This window comes from Mesocricetus auratus, unplaced genomic scaffold (assembly GCF_017639785.1).
Source record: "Mesocricetus auratus isolate SY011 unplaced genomic scaffold, BCM_Maur_2.0 Super-Scaffold_6730, whole genome shotgun sequence".
Classification (NCBI taxonomy): Eukaryota; Metazoa; Chordata; class Mammalia; order Rodentia; family Cricetidae; genus Mesocricetus; species Mesocricetus auratus.
Genome location: NW_024429184.1, coordinates 42103040 through 42125129, shown reverse-complemented (window position 1 = coordinate 42125129; position 22090 = coordinate 42103040). Strand labels below are relative to the sequence as shown.

General features: G+C 38.6%; 1 protein-coding gene across 4 annotated transcripts in view; it reads left to right on the top strand.

Annotated features, from left to right (window-relative positions):
- Cibar1 (CBY1 interacting BAR domain containing 1) overlaps positions 1-22090 on the top strand; it is a 30029-nt gene that overhangs the window by 5100 nt on the left and 2839 nt on the right. For 3 of the 4 annotated variants that reach the window (XM_005066190.3, XM_013110471.3, XM_013110470.3), the window contains 2 exons: positions 1417-1521; positions 18051-18164. In XM_005066190.3, coding sequence (XP_005066247.2) covers positions 1417-1521; positions 18051-18164 — 219 coding nt within the window. Of the gene's footprint in view, positions 1-1416; positions 1522-15415; positions 15608-18050; positions 18165-22090 lie in introns of those variants that run through there. The other variant, XM_040741099.1, reaches the window with a different exon arrangement.

Here is a 22090-nt window from a genome sequence, read left to right as displayed (position 1 = left end):
TCCTAAAGGAAAAGATACTGAAAGAGAAATAACATGATTCAATTGGAATTTTCTACACTTAACAGTACCATTGCTACAGTGTGTGCCTGAATTCTTAATATGCAGCTAGAGTGACTTAGGAAACATTTTTTTAAAAAATCTCTGTAGCTGACTTTGATGATCCCCCATGGAAGGTCTTACCCTCCCAGGGAAGCAGGAAGGGGATGGGATGAGGGTAGGTGGGGGGTATGGGAGGATGGGAGGGAGAGGAAACTGGGATTGATACGTAAAATAAGATTGTTTCTCATTTAAATTAAAAAATGAATAGAATCTCTGTAGCTGCAAATTCACAAGTAAATAGCAATATTTAGATAGTAGCCATGATAATTTGCTTTACAACACAGATCTAGAAAGTATGGGTATGTTACCATGTATAAAGTAAAACATTAAAACTTGCCATTTAATATATCAATCACTTTATATACAACATATAATGACCATAAACCAAACCATAACAAGCAATGTTGTTAGCTTGTAAGAATCTGACTGATCTGATTAAGCTGAGCTTGATGGTACATGCCTGTAATCCCACCATTTGAAAGGTAAAAGGAGGATCAGAAGTTCAGGGTTGTCTTCCACCAGATAGTAAGCTTTTAGCCAGCACAGACCATGTTATATACATTCCAAAACTATGCAGATACAGATACTGATAGAGATATGGTGACACACACATGTAATCACAGCAGTCAAGAGGCAGAGGCTCCAACAAGACTGTTCAGAGGATCCTAGGACAGCCCAGGTTGTATAGGGAGACTCTAATGCATTTAGGGAACTCTGAAAAGGAAATAAAGATAAGACGTTTGAGTCTCACTAGCTTCAAGCACTTGTATGTTGTAATAATAAAAAATTTGGTTTTGCATAGTGAAAATTGTTGTAGCTGTAGGTCTTTTTACTGTGTGTTCTTAGTCCTTCACAAAGATTTATTTGGTTCATTTAATTTATAAAATAGTCTTGTGAGATAAGCTTTTACAGATATATAATGTGGGAGCATTGGGAATACTTGCAAATTGTAAGGCCTTCCTTTGGGGACGAGGGTGAAGGGCAGAGGAATTAGAAGTGATAGTGAGATGAATGGCACCAGCTGACATAGAGGGAGGCAGCAGGAACAGAAGGCACTTCTGCAGTAAATCAAGGGCTACACGGAAATGGAGCTGTAGAGACAGGGTTTTGTTTTGAGACTAAGTGTCACTTAACAAACTTAAAATTCTATATTATGCATACTTTCTAATAGAGTTCTTTCATTGTATATGGTAAAAGGTAAATGTTTACACTTTTAGGTCCTAAAACCTAACACTGAAATGATAACTTTTACCAAAAGATTCAACTACATGAATTCTGACTTAAATCTTTCCTTTTGTTGGGGGATTTACTTTTTAGGCAGAAACTGAATTACAGAGAGCCACAATTGATGCTACCCGAACAAGTCGTCATTTGGAGGAAACTATTGACAATTTTGAAAAGCAGAAAATAAAGGACATAAAGGTAATTAACCTAATACAGAATGTTTTCTAATGTTACTTAAAGTTAGGAAAGAAATAATGTACTGATTTTTAGCCCAGAGTCCTTAAGATAAAAAAATTATAGATCAAAATATATCAATTGTTATTATGAACATAATGATACAGGTTATATTCTTTTTGTTTTTTGTTTTTGTTTTACATTCTGACTGAAGTTTCTCCTCCTCCTTCTCCTCCTAGTCACTTCCCCCAACTCTCATACACTCCTCCATTCTTCTTCAAGAAAGAACAGGCTTCCCATGGATGTTTGTCAGCCATGGTATATCAAGTTGCAGTGAGACTAGGCACATTCTTTCCTATTAAGGCTGAAAGATAAGCCTAGTAGGAGTAATGGGTCCCCAAAACAGGCAACAGACTCAGAGACAGCCCGTGCTCCCACTGTTAGAGTTGTCTGAAGAGAGTCAAGCTACACAACTGCAACATAAATGCAGAGAGCCTAGGTTAGTCCCATGCAGGCTCCCTGGTTGTCAGTTCAGTCTCTGTGAGCCCAGGTTAGCTGATTCTGTGAGTTTTCTTGTGGTGTTCTTGACCCCTCTGGCTTCTGCAGTCCTTCTTCCTACTCTTCTGCAGGATTCTCTAAGCTCAGACTAATGTTTGGCTGTGGGACTACATCTGTTTTCATCAGTTACTAGGTGAAACCTCTCTGATGACAATTGGGCTAGGTACCAGTCTATGAATGTAGCAGAATAAGAGTCATTTCATTGACTTTTTTTTTTGTCCAGTTGTCTTTGGTTCTATCCTAGGTCTCTGGGCTATCAAGCCTCTGGGTCCTGGCCCTCCAGGCAGTGTCATGGATGGGCTCACTCTCATGGCAGGGTTCTAAAACTAGGCCAGTCATTGGCTACCCACTCCTACAATCTCTGCACCACCCTTACCCTAGCACATCCCATGGGCAGGACAGACTGTAGGTCGATGGCTATGTGACTGGGTTGGTATCGCAAACTCTCCACTGGAAGTCTTGCCTGGTCATAGGAAAGGCTGGTTCAGACTCCTTATCACCCATTGCTACAAGTTACCCCCATAGATTTCTGGGAGTTTCCATTGCACTAGGTTTCTAGCTTTTCCCAGTGATGTCTCCCCATTCCAGTTGTCTCTCCTGTTACTCTTTCCCTCTATCCTCCCCCACCTGTTCCTTCCTTCCTGTTCCTATCCCCACACCCCGTTGAGACCCCTCCCTCAAGCCACTTGCAATATTTACTCTATTTCCCCCTCATGGTGAGCTTTATGCTTCTGCCTTGAGCCTGGCTTATTACATAGCTTCTCCAAGTCTATGGATTGTTGCAGGGTTGTCCTTTACTTTATTGTTAACGTACACCTGTAGGTAAGTACATACCATGTTTGTCTTTCTAGGTCTGGGCTACATTACTCTATGAACATAGTTTAGCAATTGTCATTGTGATATGGTGCAATGTCCTTTGGGTATATGCCTAGGAGTGGGATAGCTGGGTCCTGATGTAGATCAATTACTAATTCTCTGAGAAACTGCCATATTGATTTACAAAGTGGCTGTACAAGTTTTCACTCCCACCAGCATTGGAGGAGTTTCCCTACTCCACATCCTCGAAAACATGAGCTGTTACTTATGTTAATGATCTTAGCCATTATGACAGGTGTGAGATGGAATCTCAAAGTAGTTTTAATTTGCATTTCTCTGATCACTAAGAATGCTGAATATTTCTTTAAGTGTTTGTTGGCCATTTGAGATTCCTCTGTTGAAAATTCTCTGTTTAGATCTGTACCCCATTTTTAAATTGGGTTATTTGGTTTGGTGATGTCTAGTTTCTTGAGTTCTTTGTATATTTTTTAGATCAGCCCTCTGTTAGATGTGGGGTTGAAGATCTTTTCCCACTATATAGACTGCTGTTTTGTCCATTAGATGGTATCCTTTGTCTTATGGAACATGTTCAGTTTCATGAGGTCCCATTTACTGTCAGTCTTAGTGTCTGTGCTATTGGTGTTCTGTTCTGGAAGTTGTCTCCTGTGCCAATGCATTCAAGGCTATTCCCCACTTTCTCTTCTATCAGGTTTAGTGTGTCTGGTTTTATATTGAAGTCTTTGATCCACTTGGACTTGAATTTTGTGAGGGGCAATAGATATGTATCTATTTGATTCTTCTACATGCCAACATCCAGTACCATTTGCTCAAGATGCTTCCTTTTTATATTTCTGGCTTCTTTATAAAAAAAATATCAGGTGTCCATAGATGCGTGTATTTATGTCTGGGTTTTCAATTTGACTCCATTGATCAACCTTTCTGTTTTATACCAATACCATGCAGCTTTTATTACTATGACTCTATAGCAGAACTTGAAGTCAGTGATGGTGATGCCTCCAGAAGTTCCTTTATTGTACAGGATTGTTTTGGCTATCCTATATTTTTGTTTTTCCATATGAAGCTGAGTATTGTTCTTTCAAGGTCTTTAAAGAATTGTGTTGGAATTGTTATGGGTATTGCATTGAATCTGTAGATTGCTTTTGATAAGATGATCGTTTTTCCTGTGTTAATCCTACCTTCCAAGAGCATGGGAGATCTTTTCATCTTCTTATATCCTCTTCAATTTCTTTCTTCTAAGACTTGAAGTTCTTGTCATATAGGTCTTGCTTGGTTAGAGTTACACCAAGATATATTATTTGTAGCTGTTGTGAAGGGTGTTGTTTGCCTGATTTCTTTCTCTTTATTGTTTGTATATGGGAGGGCTACTGATTTTTTTTTAGTTAATTTTGTATCCAGCCTCCTGCTGAAGGTGTTTATCATCTGTAGGAGTTCTCAGGTAGAATCTTTGGGGTCCCTTATGTATCATTTGCTAATATCAATATCTTGGCTTCTTCCTTTCCAATTTGTATCCCCTTGATCTCCTTTTGTTGTCTTATTGCTCTAGCTAGAACTTTGAGTACCATATTGAAGAGATAGGGAGAGGGTGGACAACCTGTGTTGTTTCTGATTTTAGTGGAATTGCTTTGAATTTATCTCCATTTAGTTTGATGTTTGCAGTCAGCCTGCTCTATATTGCTTTTATTATGCTTAGGTATGTCACTTGTATCATTGAGCTCTCCAATACTTTTATCATGAACCAGGTATTGGATTTTGTCAAAGACTTTTTCAGCATTTAATGAGATGATCGTGTGCTTTTTTTTTCCAGTTTATGTATATGGCGGATTACATTGATAGATTTTCATATCTTGAACCATCCCTGCATCTCTGGGATGAAGCCTACTTGGTCATAGTGGATGATCTTTTTGATGTGTTCTTGGATTTGGTTTGTGAGTATTTTATTTAGTATTTTTGCATCAATGTTCATGAGGGAAATTGATCTATAATTCTCTTTCTTTGTTCAGTCTTTGTGTGGTTTGGATATCAGGGTGACTGTAGCCTCATGAAATGAATTTGGCAATGTTCCTTCTGTTTCTGTTTTCTGGAATAATTTGAGGAGTATTGGTATTAGCTCTTTGAAGGTTTGGTAGAATTTTATGCTGAAACCTCTGGCCCTGGGGTTTTTGATTGGAAGACTTTTGGTGACTGCTTCTATTTTACTAGGAGTTTTAGGTCTTTTTATATGATCTGATATTAATTTAACTTTGGTAAGTAATATTTTTAGAGAAAACTGTCCATTTCTTTTATATTTTCCAATTTTGTGGAATACAGGTTTTTGAAGTAAGACCTAATGATTCTTTGGATTTCCTTGGTGTTTGTTGTTATGTCACCCTTTTCATTTCTGATTTTTTTTATAATTTTTTAATTGGGTATTCTCTCTGCCCTTTAGTTTGGATAATATTTGTCTATGTTGATTTTCTCAAAAGTACCAACTCCTTGTTTCATTGATATTTGTATTGTTCCCTTTGTTTCTATTTTATTAATTTCATCCCTGAGTTTAGTTATTCCCTGTCATCTAATCATTTGAGAGTATTTGTTTCCTTTTGTTCTAGAGCTTTCAGGTATATTTTAAGTTTATAGTATGAGATCTCTCTGATTTCTTTATGAAGGCACTTAGTGCTACGAACTTTCCTCTTAGCACCGCTTTCATTGTGTCCCATAGATTTGGGTTTGTTGCACATTAATTTTCATTGAATCCTAGGAAGTCTTTAGTTTCTTTATTTCTTCTTTGACTCAGTGGTGATTCAATAGAGAGTTGTCCAGTTTCATTGAGTTTGTAGGCTTTCTGTTGTTGTTGAAATCTAGCTTTAACCCATTATGATCTGGTAAGATATAGGAGGTTATTTCAATTATCTTGTGACCGAGTGTATGGTCAGTTTTGGGGAAGGTTCCATGAGGCGCTGAGAAGGCAATGTAATCTTTTGTTTGGGTGAAATGTTGTATAGATATCTATTAAGTTCATTTGAGTCATGTCTGTTAGTTTCAGTATTTCTTTTGTCTGTCTGGATAACCTGTCTGTTGGTGAGAATGAAGTATTGAAGTGTCCCAAAATTAGTATATGAAGGTTGATGTGTAATTTAAGCTTTAGTAATGTTTCTTTTACAAATATGACCCTTGCATTTGGCACATAGATGCTCAGAACTGAAACATCTTGGTGAATTTTCCTTTGGTGAGTATGAAATATCCTTCCCTATTTCTTTTATTTTTAGTTTGAAGTCTATTTTAATAGATAATAAATAGCTATACCAGCTTGCTTCTTGGGTCCATTTGCTTGGAAAATCTTTTTCTAACCCTTTACTCTGAGATGATGGCTATCTTTAATGTTGAGGTGTATTTCTTGTATGCAGCAAAATGATGGATCCTGTTTGTTCAATCCATTATGTTAGCCTGTGGCTTGTTTTGTTTTGTTTTTTTAAATTGGGGGATTGAGTTCATTGATATTGAGGGATATTAATGATCAATGATTGCTAATTCCTGTTATTTTGATGATGTTGGTAGTGGTGTATGTATGTGTGTGCAAGCACTTCACTTCTTCTGGTTTTGCTAGTGTGAAATTATTTATTTCCTATGATCTTGAATGTAATTAACCTCCTTGGGTTGGAGTTTGCCTTCTAGTACCTTCTGTGGGCCTGTATTTGTAGATAGATATTTAGATCTGGTTTTGTCATGGAATATTTTGGTTTCTCCATCTATGGTGACTAAAAGTTTTGCTGGGTATAGCAGTCTGAGGTGGCATTTGTGATCTCTTAGAGTCTGCAGGACATCCATCCAGGCCCTTCTGGCTTTTAGTATATCCATTGAGAAGTTGGGTGTAATTCTAATAGGTCTGCCTTTATATGTATCTTGGCCTTTTTCCTTTGTAGTTTTTAGTATTCTTTCTTTGCTCTTTAATTGTAGTGCTTTAATATGTGGTCTTTTCTGGTCCAATCTATTTGGTGTTCTGTAAGCTTCTTATATATTTATAGGCATCTCCTTCTTTACATTAGGGAAATTTTCTGTGATTTTGTTGAAAATATTTCCTAGGCTTTTGAGCTTTCTTCTATTCCTATTATTCTTATATTTGCTCTTTATATAATGTCCCAGATTTCCTGGACATTGTGTGTCAGGAACTTTAGATCTATCAATTTCTTCTGTCATATCTTCCATGCCAGAGATTCTATCTCTTGTGTTCTGCTTGTGATGCTTGACTTGCACCTGTGGTTCCTGTTCACTTACCTAGATTTTCCATCCCCAGGATTCTCTGAGTTTGTTTTCTTTATTGCTTCTATTTCCATTTTCAGGAATTGAACAGTTTTATTCATTTCCTTCACCTGTTTGTATTTTCCTGGATTTCTTTAAGGGATTTATCCATTTAAGGACCTCTGTTGTCTTCATGACATTGGGGTTAGGATCATTTTCTTGTGCTTCAGCTGTATTGGAACTTCCAGGGTTGCTATAGTTGGATAGCTGGGTCCTGGTGGTACCATATAGCCCTGGCTCTTGTTGGTTGTGTTCTTATAATGGCCTCTACTCATCTGGGTTTGGAGTTATTATGGGTTTAGGTGCTGATTTCTGAGTTTATCTTTGGTTAGTTGGATGGTTTTTTCCTCTTGGTTTCTGTTTCTTCTCTGGTCTTCCCGCTTGAGTGGCCCAGGGTTCTGGTGACCAGTAAGTCTTCAGATCCAGTAGAGTGTCTCCACTGAGGATTTTACAACCTGCATAACTTAAGAAGTTGTGAGTGCCAATGTCATTTCTGGGGTTCCAGGTACCTGTATGGCCTCTGGGGTTCCTAATATGTTGTGGTCTCCAGTAAAGTAGAAAGATATGGAGCCCAGGGGAAGGGGTGCTATTGGGTGCTGTTATATGGGCTTAAACGGGTGTTAGCAGTTGACAGTATCTTACCTGCAGTCCCTAGTGCCAGCTTGGCCTCCAATAAAGCAGAAGTCTTCTGCTGGAGCTGGGTGCCAGAATCAAGGGGCTGTATTCTTAACAAAAGGTAATACATGTATATTTATGTATCAGATACCATTCTTGTGCCTTACACAAAGTATTTCATTTACACCAACGGGACTTTAAAAAATAAACAAATACACATAGTAACTTATTCAAGGTACTCCAACCAAAAATATTAACTTTAAACCAGTTGTGTCTTTTTTTTTTTTTTTTATTTTAAATAGCTTGTTTTACATGTCAATCCCAGTTCCCTCTCCCTCCCCTCCTCCCCCACACCCCTTTCCCCCCATCCTTCCAACCTATTGCCAAATCCTTCCACATACGGGATATAAGAGTCTGTCATTTTACTCTGGGTAGGGTCCAGGCACTCCCCTAAGAGTCCAGGCTGAGAGAGCATCCCTCTTTGTGCTATAGGCACACGAAGACTGTTTGTATATCAGGGATAGACACTGATCCACAGCTCAGGGCCCCATAGGTTGCCCAGGCCTTCTCGCGGACACTCACATTTGGGGGGTCCAGATCAGTCCCATACTGGCCTCCTCACTGTCAGTCTGGGATCCAAGAGCTCTCCCCTGTTCAGATCAGCTGTCTCTGCTGGTTTTGCCACCCCATTCTTTGCCGATTTGCTCATCACTCCTCTCTCTCTGTCACTGGGTTCCTTGGGTTCAGTTCAGTGATTAATTGTGTGTTTGCCTCTGCTTCCATCAGTCACAGGATGAAGGCTCCCTGATGGTTATAGACATCAAGTTCATTATCAGGAATGGGCATTCGAGGTGGTCTCTCCACTATTGCTTAGCTTGCCAATTGGTGTTATGCCTTTAGATCACTTGAGGTCGCTCTGGTGCCTGATCTGTATTCGATCCTATGATTCCCTCTTCCCCCTATTCTAACCCCACTCCCTCAACTTCCTTTTCCCCCATGACCAACTCTCTTCCTTTTCACCCCCTCTCTTCTTCCCAGGTCCCACTCCCCCCCCACTCCTCTCCTTGTTCCCCATCCATTCAGAGGATCTTGTCTCCATCCTCTTCTCTTGGGTACTATGCATATATGCATATCTTTTAGGTTCTTTCCTGTTTCCCAGACTCTCTATCAGTGGAAGTGCAAACTGGCACTATCCTGATCCATGTCTAAAATCCATATATGAGTGAGTACATACCATGTTTGTCTTTTTGCGACTGGGTTACCTCACTCAGGATGGTTTCTTCCAGTGCTATCCATTTCCCTGCGAATTTCAAGATTCCATTATTTTTTTCTGCTGAGTAATACTCCATTGTGTAAATGTACCACATTTTCTCTATCCACTCTTCAGTTGAGGGGCATCTAGGTTGCTTCCAGGTTCTGGCTATTACAAATAATGCTGCTATGAACATAGTGGAGCAGATGCCCTTGTTGTATGAACTTGCCTCCTTTGGATATATGCCTAAGAGTGGAATTGCTGGGTCTTGTGGTAGATTAATTCCCATTTTCCTGAGGAATCTCCATACTGATTTCCAAAGAGGCTGTATGAGTCAGCACTCCCACCAGCAGTGGAGGAGTGTCCCTCTCTCTCCACATCCTCTCCAGCATAAATTGTCTTCGTTGTTTTTGATTTTAGCCATTCTGACAGGAGTAAGATGGTATCTCAGAGTTGTTTTGATTTGCATTTCCCTGATGGCTAAGGATGTTGAGCACTTTCTTAAGTGTCTCTTGGCCATTTTAGCCTCCTCTACTGAGAATTCTCTATTTAGATCTGTACCCCACCTTTTAATTGGATCCTTTGGTGTTTTGGAGACTTGTTTCTTGAGTTCTTTGTAAATTTTGGAGATTAGCCCTCTGTCAGATGTAGGGTTAGTGAATATCTTTTCCCATTCTGTGGCCTGCCTTTTTGTCTTTTTGACTGTGTCCTTTGCCTTACAGAAGCTTTTTAGTTTCAGAAGGTCCCATTTGTTAATTGTCGATCTCAGTGCCTGTGCCACTGGTGTTATGTTTAGGAAGTGGTCTCCTGTACCAACTCGTTGAAGAGTATCTCCCACTTTCTCTTCTAAAAGTTTCAGTGTGGCTGGATGTATGTTGAGATCTTTGATCCATTTGGACTTAAGTTTTGTACAAGGCGATAAACATGGATCTATCTGCAGTCTTCTGCATACCAGTACCCAGTTATGCCAGCACCATTTGTTGAAGATGCTTTCTTTTTTCCATTGTACAGTTTTAGCTTCTTTGTCAAAAATCAAGTGTTCATAGGTGTGTGGGTTAAAATTAGAGCTTTCAATTCGGTTCCATTGGTCTACCTGCCTATTTTTGTGCCAATACCAAGCTGTTTTCAGGACTATAGCTCTATAATAGAGCTTGAAGTCAGGTATGGTGATGCCTCCTGAAGTTCCTTTATTGTATAGGGATGTTTTAGCTATCCTGGGCCTTTTGTTTTTCCATATAAAGTTGATTAATGTTCTTTCCAGGTCCTTGAAGAATTGTGATGGAATTTTGATAGGGATTGCATTGAATCTGTAGACTGCTTTTGGCAAGATTGCCATTTTTATTATGTTGATCCTACCAATCCAAGAGCATGGGAGATCTTTCCATTTTCTGGTATCTTCTTTGATTTCTTTCTTTAAAGACACAAAGTTCTTGATATACAGGTCTTTAATTTCCTTGGTTAACATTATCCCCAAATATTTGATGCTGTTTTTGGCTATTGTAAAGGGTGACGTTTCTCTGATTTCTTTCTCAGTCACTTCATCATCTGTATATAATAGAGCCACTGATTTTTTTGAGTTTGCCTTGTATCCTGCCACATTGCTGAAGGTGTTTATCAGCTCTAGGAGTAACCTTGCGGAGTTTTTGGGTCACTTATGTAAACTATCATATCATCTGCAAATAGTGAAAGTTTGACTTCTTCTTTCCTATTTGTATCCCCTTTATCTCCTTTTGTTGTCTTATTGCTGTAGCTAGAACTTCAAGTACAATATTGAAGAGATATGGAGAGAGTGGACAGCCTTGTCTTGTTCCTGATTTTAGAGGAATTGCTTTGAGTTTCTCTCCATTTAGTTTGATGTTAGCTGTTGGTTTACTGTATATTGCTTTTATTATATTCAGGTACATTCCTGTTATCCCTGATCTCTCTAGGACCTTTATCATGAAGGGGTGCTGGATTTTGTCAAAGGCTTTTTCAGCATCTAGTGAGATGATCATGTGGTTTTTCTTTCGCAGATTGTTAATATGGTGGATTACATTGATAGATTTTCTAATGTTGAACCATCCCTGCATTCCTGGGATGAAGCCTACTTGATCATGGTGGATGATTTTTCTGATGTGTTCTTGAATCCGGTTTGCGAGTATTTTATTGAGTATTTTTGCATCAATGTTCATGAGGGAAATTGGTCTATAGTTCTCTTTCTTAGTTGTGTCTTTGTGTGGCTTGGGTATCAAGGTAATTGTAGCCTCGTAGAAAGAGTTTGGCAGTGAGCCTCCTGCTTCTATTGTGTGGAATACTTTGAGGAGTATTGGAATTAGCTCTTCTTTGAATTTCTGGTAGAATTCTGCACTGAAGCCATCTGGGCCTGGGCTTTTTTATTTGGGAGACTTTTGATGACTGCTTCTATTTCATTAGGGGTTATAGGTCTGTTTAGATTGTTTATCTGTTCTTGATTTAGTTTTGGCAAGTGATATCTATCCAGGAAATTGTCCATTTCCTTTAAATTTTCAAATTTTGTGGAGTACAGATTTTCAAAGTATGCCCTGATGATTCTCTGGATTTCCTCTGAGTCTGTTGTTATGTCCCCTTTTTCATCCCTGATTTTGTTAATTAGCATACTCTCCCTCTGTCTTATGGTTAGTTTGGACAGAATTATCTATTTTGTTGATTTTCTCAAAGAACCAACTCTTTGTTTCATTGATTCTTTTCAGTGTTTGTCTGGTTTCTACTTGATTGATTTCAGCCCTCAATTTGATTATTTCCTGGCGTCTGCTCCTGCTGGGAGAGTTTGCTTCTTTTTGTTCTAGAACATTCAGCTGTGCTATTAATTCTCTAGTATGACTGTTCTCCAGTTTTTTCATGTGGGCACTTAGTGCTATAAACTTTCCTCTCAGCACTGCTTTCAAAGTGTCCCATAAGTTTGTGTATGTTGTGTCTTCATTCTCATTGAAGTCGAGGAAGTCTTTAATTTCTTTTTTTATTTGTTCCTTTACCCAGGGATGGTGCAATTGTGCATTGTTCAATCTCCATGAGTTTGTAGGGTTTCTGTGATTTGTGTTACTGTTGAATTCTAATGTTAATGCATGGTGGTCTGGTAAGATACAGGGGGTTATTCCAATTTTTTTGTATCTGTGGAGATTTGCTATGTTTCCTATTATGTGGTCAATTTTAGAGAAGGTTCCATGTGGTGCCGAGAAGAAGGTATATCCCTTTGTATTTGGGTGGAATGTTCTATAGATGTCTGTTAAACCCAGTTGGGTCATAACTTCTATTAGTTCTTTTGTTTCTTTGTTAAGTTTCTGTCTGGAGGTCCTGTCTAGCGGTGAGAGCGGAGTGTTGAAGTCTCCTACTATTAGTGTGTGAGATTTTATGTGCATTTTGAGCTTTAGTAATGTTTCTTTCACGAATGTAGGTGCCTTTGTATTTGGGGCGTAGATGTTTAAAATTGAGACTTCGTCTTGATGTATTTTTCCTTTGATGAATATGAAGTGTCCTTCTTCATCTCTTTTGATTGATTTTAATTTGAAGTCTAATTTGTTAGATATTAGGATTGCTACACCCGCTTGTTTCTTGGGACCGTTTGATTGGAAGATCTTTTCCCAACCCTTTACTCTGAGATAACGTCTGTCTTTGATGTTGAGATGTGTTTCTTGTATGCAGCAGAAGGAAGGGTTCTGTCTTCGTATCCATTCTGCTAGTCTGTGTCTTTTTATAGGCAAGTTAAGGCCGTTGACATTGAGGGATATTAATGACCATTGATTGGTGATCCTTGCTTGTGCTTGATTTATTGTTAGTGAAGTTATTTTGTGTAGTTTCTCCTCCCTTTTTCTTTTGGTGTTTTGTAAAGTGTCATTATATATTGCCTGTGTCTTTGTGAATGTAGTTATCTTCCTTGGCTCTAGGTTTTCCTTCTAGCATTTTCTGTAGAGCTGGATTCATGGATACGTATTGTTTAAATCTGGCTTTGTCATGGAATATTTTGTTTTCTCCATCTATGGTAATTGAGAGCTTTGCTGGATATAGTAGTCTGGGCTGGCATCCTTGTTCCCTTAGCGTTTGTAGGACATCTGTCCAGGATCTTCTGGCTTTCATCGTTTCCATTGAGAAGTCAGGTGTAATTCGGATAGGTCTGCCTTTGTATGTTACTTGGCCTTTTTCTTTAGCTGCTCTTAATATTTTCTCTTTACTCTGTAGGTTTGATGTTTTGATTATTATATGGCGAGGTGACTTCTTTTTCTGGTCGAGCCTATTTGGTGTTCTGTAAGATTCTTGTACTTTCATAGGCATATCTTTCTTTAGGTTAGGGAAGTTTTCTTCTATGATTTTGTTGAATATGTTTTCTGTACCTTTAAGTTGAATTTCTTCACCTTCTTCTATACCTATTATTCTCAGGTTTGGCTTCTTCACGGTGTCCCATATTTCCTGGATATTTTGTGTTAAGGATTTGTTGGTTTTGAGATTTTCTTTGGTTGACGACTCTATATCCTCTAATGAGTCTTCAACACCTGAGATTCTCTCTTCTATCTCTTGTATTCTGTTGGTGATACTTGCATCTGTAGTTCCTGATCGCTTACCCAGCTTTTCTATTTCCAGCATCCCTTCATTCTGTGTTTTCTTTATCGTTTCTATTTCAGCTTTCAATCCTTCAACTGTTTGAGTTGTTTCCTTCATTTTTTGGTTGTTCTTTCTTGGTGCTCTTTAGATTCTTTGAGAGATTTGTTTATTTCTTGAATTTTTCCCCCATTTCATGGATTTTTTTGTTTGTTTTTTCTTCTATTTCTTTAAGGGATTTCCTCGTTTCCTCTTTGAGGGTCTCCATCATCTTCATGAAATAATTTTTAAGGTCTGTCTCCTCTTCTTCGTCTATGTAGTGCTTTTCGGTTCTTGCTGGTGTTGGATCCCTGGATTCTGGTGGGGTCATGTTGGTGTTTCTATTGCTGAGTGATCTCTTATTCTGTCTTCTTCCCATCTCTTCTTTCAGTGGGTGCTGGTGGGGTCTTTCCGTCTCCACTGGTCTCCTTCCTTCCTACAGCTGAAGCTGGGGATGCTGAAGCTGGACTCGCTGGGGTTGGGGTCTTGGAGGGGCTGATGTCTTTCCTGAAGCTGGACTAGCTGGCGTTTGGGTCTTGGAGGGGCTGATGTCTTTCCTGTGTGGGCGGGTCTTCTCCCAGTTGTGTCTTTAAACATGTGTTTTCCATTATAGTAGAATGCTCTTAATATCTATGTCATAAAATTAAGCTACATTATTTCCAACGATTTAAAAAGATTAATAAAGCAGACTGAGCAAGTAATGATGAGCAAGCCAGTAAGTAGCACTCCTCCCATCAGCTCCTGCCTTCAGCTCCTGCCTTGAGTTCCTGTCCTGACTCCCTTTAGTGATGGATATGATTTGGAAGTATGAGCCAAAAACCCCTTTCCTCCTCATCTTGCTTTTGGTCATAGTGTTTCATCACAGCAATAGTACCCCTAAATAGGACAATAACATAAATTGTATACAGTGATAAACTGGTTTGGTTCCAATTACTTATAATTGCCTTTATTGTGTAACAAACCCACAGATTTGACTTTTCAGTGCGTCTTTTATGACAGTGTTTTAGGTGTCTTTGAAAGATCTTAAATATTACTTAATGGTCATTTTATATGCTATTAAAAATTAAGGATTTTTTGACTCACTGCAAATTTTCCTATAACAGCTGTTATTTTGCTATATTGCCAATAAAATAATTATCTGACATGTAGTTAATTCAAGGCATTTGAGTATTTCCTGGGGATAGCTTCTAAACATTTCAGAGCTTTGGCCTCTAAAGTAAATCACAGGCTCCACACTGTACTAGCAATGTAAAAGCAGGTTATTTCTTAGAGTACCCAAAGAGGATGTTCTAAAGTAACATCTTTTCCAAGTAGAGAGAATTTGGGAGGCATGGATGTCTACAGCTGCTAGCATTGTAGAATTAAGGGTTAATAACTCTAAGAAAATTAGCCTTGACCTGAACAGTGAGAAGGAAGAGTGTTCGCCACTTAGCTGCTAACCCTTTCTTGCACCTGCAAATGTTTTTCACATGAAATCTGTGATCTTTGGATTTGCTTTTGTTTCCCACCTACATGCACGCTACCTCAACAGGTTTTATAAATTTCCTGCTCAATATTGAATACAAAATTAGGCAAAGAAAGTGAGTGCAGAATTCCTAGCTTTAATGACTATTTCCAGGGATCTCTGAAACAGATGGAGGAGCTACACAGTGTGTCCAAGTTCCTCTCCTTGTCTGCATTACTGTGCCTCTTGAAAAGAAGGCTCAGGTGTTTACAGGGGGAAAGGAGCAGGAGAAAACATTACTCTGAAAGAGTAGTTAAAACTCAAAAGTGTGCAACTCACTACTTTTTAAGGTATCTGCAACCATCACCAGTTTTGGAACATTTTTGTACGCTTTAACTTTACCTGTCTGCCTGCTTACCAGCCCTAAGAAACCACCGTTGGGTTTGTCTCTATGGATAGAGCCATTCTGGACATTCTACCATGAAAGGAACAGCTTTTGTATTTTATATTACTTAGTGTGTTTGTAAGTTTATCCATGTTGTAGCATACATTATTCTTTCATTGGTTTTGGCCAAATAAATTTGATTATACAATACTATTTTGTTTATTCATTAGTCAGTTAATGGCTACTTTAATTGCTCCCACCATTTGGCTATGTTTAATTTAAGCATTCCTATTGGTGTTCTTGTATAGAAATATATTTTCATATATATTTCACATATATGTATATACATATCCATATGCACACACACATATATACATATGAAGTAGGAGTGAAATTGCTGGATCATACAGTAACTGTTAACTATTTGAATTTGTTCCAAAGTAGCAAAAATATATTATATATATATATATATATATGGAGCAAAATTACTAGATCATGTAGCAACTGCTTAACTATTTGAGGAATTGCCAGACTGTTCCAAGACAGTTTTGTCATTGTACATCCTTCCTAGCATTGTATGATGGTTCCTAATTCTTTTGACTCCTCAATACTTTTTATAATTTTTATTGTAGCCATACTGGTATCTGTAAAGTGCATCTCACTGTAGTTTTGATAATCCTCAGTAACTGTTTTGTTTTGGAGATAGGGTTTCTCTGTGGCTCTGACTGTCTTAGAACTTGCTCTATAGATCAGGTTGACCTCAAACTGACAGAGATCCACCTGCCTCTGCCTCCAAAGTGCAGGGTTTAAAGGTGTACACTACTACCTACTTGGAGAAATGCTCATTCAGGTCTTTGTCCATATTCCAATTGGGTTATCATTACTATTGGGTTGTAAAGATTGTTTTTGTCATATTCTGGACACAAGTTGCTTACTGAACTGCTTTCTTGATGGTATTTATGTGAACACATTTTCAATTTTAGTGACATCTATTCAGTTTCTTCCGTTGCTTGTTGTTTAGTGTCACAGCTAAGAATCCATTGCCAAATCAAGTGGTGATGTCTCTCAACTTCCTCTAAATTTTGTCATTTACATGCATGTAAAGTCTGTGATGTACTTATTTTTACATTGTCTGAACTCAGGGTTAAATTTCATTCTTTTTGTATACCCCTTTGTTTGAAATGTTTCATTTTTCTGGACTCTTACTGATGTGACCCTGCCCTTAGATAGTAAAACAATGTCATCATTGTTCTGTAGGGTTTTTTTTTAACCCTAACTTAGGGAAATTGACAATTAAGGAATTAATTCCTAGTCAGAAGCCATCCAGGCTCATAAGGTAGCCCTGTGTATCTCTGGAGATGCTCAGTATGAAATTCCAAGTGGTATCAAACGTAGTGCTATTCACTGATACTTGGTTATACATAACAAGTACAACATAGTCCTCCATGACCTACATCACAGAGTAAAAATTATTGTTGGTCATAGTTTCATGTCTCATCTCAAAAAGAAGCCAGTCTTCTATAGTTTTAAAAAATATGCTTCAACAGATGCAGCGAACTACAGCCAAGCTCTGGGCTGAGCTCCTGGAGTTCAGTTGGAGAGAGGGAGGAGGGATCATGAGCAAGGAGATCATCAAGACCATGATGGGGAAACCACAGAGACAGCTGACCTGAGCTAGTAGGAGCTCATGGACTCTGGACTGACAGCTGGGGAACCTGCATGGGACCCAACTAGGTCCTCTGAATGTGGATGGCAGTTTTGTGGGCTTCATCTGTTGGGGTGCCCCTGGAAGTGGGACCAGGACTTATCCAGGTGTATTACTTGCTTTTTTTGGAGCCTATTTCCTATGGAGGGATACCTTGCTCAACCTTGATACAGGGGGAGGGGCTTAGTCCTGCCTCACTTGGTATGCCAGACTTTGTTGACTCCCCAAAGAAGGCCTTACCCCCTCTGAAGAGTGGATAGGGGTGGGAAGGGAGGAAGTGGGGGGGCAGGAGAAGGGGAGGGAGGAGGAACTGAGGTTAGTATGTAAAATGAAAAAAATTAAATAAAAATGCTTCAAAATTTTAATATGAATATTTATAGGATACAGCACTGGAGTATACATATAGTCGCGTACATTTTAGTCATCTTTTTTTCATCCAAATGTCAATTATCATATAAAAAGAGAAATATTTTTTTAAAAAAGGAAGAAGTGAATAGTTATTAGGGCAATACTTCTCACAATGTAAATATTTTTGCCATTAAAAAGGCTTCACATAAGCCGGGCAGTGGTGGCGCACGCCTTTAATCCCAGCACTCGGGAGGCAGAGCCAGGCGGATCTCTGTGAGTTCGAGGCCAGGCTGGACCAACAGCCTCCAAAACAATACAGAGAAACCCTGTCTCATAAAAAACAAAAAAAGAAAAAAAAAAGAAAAAGAAAAAAAGGCTTCACATATTTATTTCAGTTATGGTTTGTCCTGCATAAAAACTGGCATGTTGTTCTTTCATAAAATACTAAGTAATGGAGAATATAAAACTCTATAGTTCTATGATAAACTCTTAAATATATAAAAAACAATTTAAATGACTTTACAATTCGAATCTTTGTGTTTTTCAGAACATATTTTCTGAGTTTATAACAATTGAAATGTTATTTCATGGCAAAGCTCTAGAGGTCTTCACTAGTGCATACCAAAATATACAGAAGATCGATGAGGATGAAGATCTAGAGGTAGGCCTACATCGAAACCCAGTTCTGTCAGTGTGGGAATGCTTGAGAACTTTAGTTTGTATGGGTAACCTAAATAACTGATCTCCTGTGGTTTTTCATCTATACTTTTAGCAGATGACTGTCACTCTTCACGTACTCACACTCACATTTAATCTTCGCCCTTTCCATCTTTTCATCTTTAAAAGAGTATCAGATTTTATGACAATTATAAATAGCAAATATTTGTCTAATCATTTCTTTGAACAGATCTGTATATTTTAATTATGCTAATTAATCCACCAACTCTAAGGATAAGAAAAACTGAAACACAGTAAAGAAATTTCCCAGAGGCCGATAGCTAGTTTAGTAGCACTGGTGGGAGTCACGTCTAAAAGTCTATCACAATCTGTTCTTAATGCTCTGTACTCAAGGCTACAGCTAGTGCTGAGGATGGGTGACTTGCACCATTTCTAATGCAAGAAAACACACTGAGTTGAATAGCAGGTTCAAGTGATCTCTGTTCTTTTCCTGCAAAACTCGAGTCCCCTTTACAAGTACCAGTCTCCTTTTTCTAACATTCCTGACTTGTGAACTGACCCTCAAGTTAAGTTCTTTGGTCCTTAAAATGTTTTTCTCATTCCAGAGGCCCTAGATGTCACTCTACACCCTTTATAATTTATCACTGCTCTCAATCAGCTAGCTAAGTAGGTTGTGTAGAAGAAACAGATGAAGAACTAAAGGTTTCAAGGTTGTATAGTAGATATATTTTTGAACTTCCTTCATGGTCCAGTGTAATAGTACTGAATAAATTAACTTCTTTACACATCTTCATGACAAAATAAAAATTATGCCACTTACCTCCTAAGGTATCCAAGCAGCAACTGGTTTGTGAGCACCCGTTATGCCAAGCACCATTCTAAGTACTAGGATTATGAGTAAGAAATAGTCTACAGTGTCAAAGCTAATTATAATCTTCCAGTGATATGAAGGAGGCAAAAGTCTATGTAGCCATTAAGATTCTATAATGCAACCAATCCCATAACATGTAGGGTGTGGGGGGGTGTGTAAGAGAGGGAGGCAGGTAGGGAGGGAGTGGGGGAGGGAGAGGGAAGGAAAGAAAGGTTCCACAGTGTTAAAGCCAGAGGAGCTTGAGAGATGCCTAGAAAAACCCTTATGGTGGCATAGATAATACAAAGGTCCTTGGGCTATTGTAAATGAAGAACAATGTAAACATTTAGCATGGAATGAATGGAAACATACCCTTAGACCATCTAACATCCATGACTCTGGACCAGGAGAAGTATAATGATATGCACATATAACCTAGATTTCTTGGAAACAAGAGAAATACAGAGGGACATAACTTGTTTTTCTTTATAGTCATTCTTCTAGGTTTATTTCAGCAGCACAGCAGATAACTTTTTGCACTTATTACAAACTGTCTTGTTCCTCACATGAATGGTATTCTCTGGCCCATTTCTCCTTCAAAAATAATTTCTCTGCTTTCATTTGAGAGTATATCCAGACCTTGCGATTGCTCTAGATATTGTACATTGCCGATATACTCAATTTTCTGTAAATATGTTTTTATAGCAAAAGGGTCGATCTTAATACTTGTTTAAAGTTTCTCTCAAGGGTTCCATATCATGTTATTTTTCTGTTTTTTTATTATTTTTAAACTTTGATTTTATATTCTAACTACAGTTCTCCCTCTCACTCCTCCTCCTGTCCTCTCACGCCCCACCCAGCCCACCTCCCCATCCACTCTTCCCGAAGAGTAAGGACTCCCATGGGAGTCAGCAAAATCTGCCACATTAAGTTTGGGTAGGACCAACCTCCCCCAACCTGTCCCTGCCCCACATTAAGGCTGGGCATGGCATCCCACCATAAGGAATGGGCTCCAACAAGTTAGCTCATGCACCAGGGATAGATCCTGGTACTGCTGCCCAGCCCCTCAGATAGTTCAAACTTCACTACTGTCTCCCAGGTATGGAGGGCCTAATTCAGTCCCATAGAGGCTTCACAGCTGTCAGTCCAGAGTCCATGTGTTCCCACAAGCTTGGTTTAGCTGTCTCTGTAGATACCCTTTTCATGATCTTGACCTCTCTTGCCCATATATTCTCTCCTCCCTCTCTTCGACTGGATTCTCGGAGCTCAGCCTGGTGCTTGGCTGTGGATCTCTGCATCTGGTTCCATCAGTTCATGTTATTTTTCTTTGCTTTCCTAAAGAAGTTTGCAGTGTTCAAATAAAAATATATTCCCTCTCAATACTAGGTGACCTTGAACCACCCATATGTTATACCTGTATATCACCAATGTTAAATCTGCTAACTTAATTATTCTTCAACGATCCTAAAATATAGTTCTTACATCCTAAATTGTATCCCTTGATTCCATTTGTATTCTGCAGCATTGGAAAGCTTACAACAGCAGTTTGCACTCAACCTGTGGGTCATGACCCCTTTGGGGATTAATGACCCTTCCACAGGGATCACCTAATACCATCAAAAAACACAAATATTTACATTACAATTTGTAACAACAAAATTACAGTTACAAAGTAGCAACAAAATTTTTTGAGACAGGGTTTCTCTGTATACAGCCCCAGCTATCCTGGAACTTGTTTTGTAGATCACACTAGTCTCAAACTCACCTGCATCTGCCTCCCAAGAGCTGGGAGTAAAGACATGCACCACCACTACTGGGCTGCAACAAAATCATTTTATGGTTGAGGAAGTCACCACAACATGAAAAATGGTTAAAGGGTCACAGTATTAGGAAGGGTGAGAAACACTGGCTTACAGGAATATAAGGGACAGTCCTTAGTTTGGTTCTTTACTTCCACAAAATGGGGATTATGTTGGTGTTAGCATTCATTAGGCAAAAGTGAATTTAACTAGCACCATTTATTTGAAGAATGGCAGAGATAAAACACAGTTCCTTTCACCAGAAACTTAAGGCTAGTTGTAGAGTCATCTGATCAAACTTAGTAACATAACAATTACCCTTGGGAATGGTAGGAGGAGCTGCTGGCTACCAAATACAAGAAAGATAACATTTGACTTGACTCCAAGGATTGGTAAATTTGCAGTGATGCCCTGATGATTAAACCAGCAATAAAGAGGCACAGTATAACGTATATTCCCCACATACATTAGTTCTATGAGCTTGAGTGGCACGAGGCCTCTGAATATCACTCTGAAGTCAACGTTTGACTCTGGTAGGTAAGAGCCACAAAAAAGATTTTTAGTTGAGAATATTTGGTCTGCAGTAATATGATGTTAAATAAGCTGTGAAGAAAGGTATACAGTCAGTATGTTAAATACTTCAGGAAAAAAATTAACTATGATGTCCATACTGCTAGGTAGAAAGCCTTTAAGTTCACACCCTATACAGTAGGACTAGGTTTATGTGGCTATCTTACTTTAAAAAAAAGAATCAAAATCCCACACAAACCATGCCATGTGGTTAGCAGCCACACATAGCCAGGAGCCTTTTTGGACATCAAACATTTCCTTCATCTACACTCCATGTTATTAGGATAACATTTGATTTTTTTTTTAAAAAAAAAAAGGTGGAATAAAGAGTTTGGAAGGTTTTGAAATTCACACTGATTTTGACTCTTCATCTATGCTAGAAATAGGCATAAGAGATGAAGGCTTGAGAAACACTGACAACATTTGAGAGTACTGACAAGTTCAGATTCTAATGATGTTAGGGTTAGGGTGACTCCAATGTAAACCGTGCACAGTGACACTCCTGCAGTGAATGTAGGCAAAGCAAAAAGAACCAAAGGTAAATGTGTGCCACACTTGTTTGCACTTACCTCAGTCACATGATTACTGAACATCTGTTATGAACTTGCATGATCCTAGTAGAATGTTTTTACCTTTTTCCAATTTGACTAGATTTGTAATTTTTCCTCTTAAGCTTACAATAACTCAAAT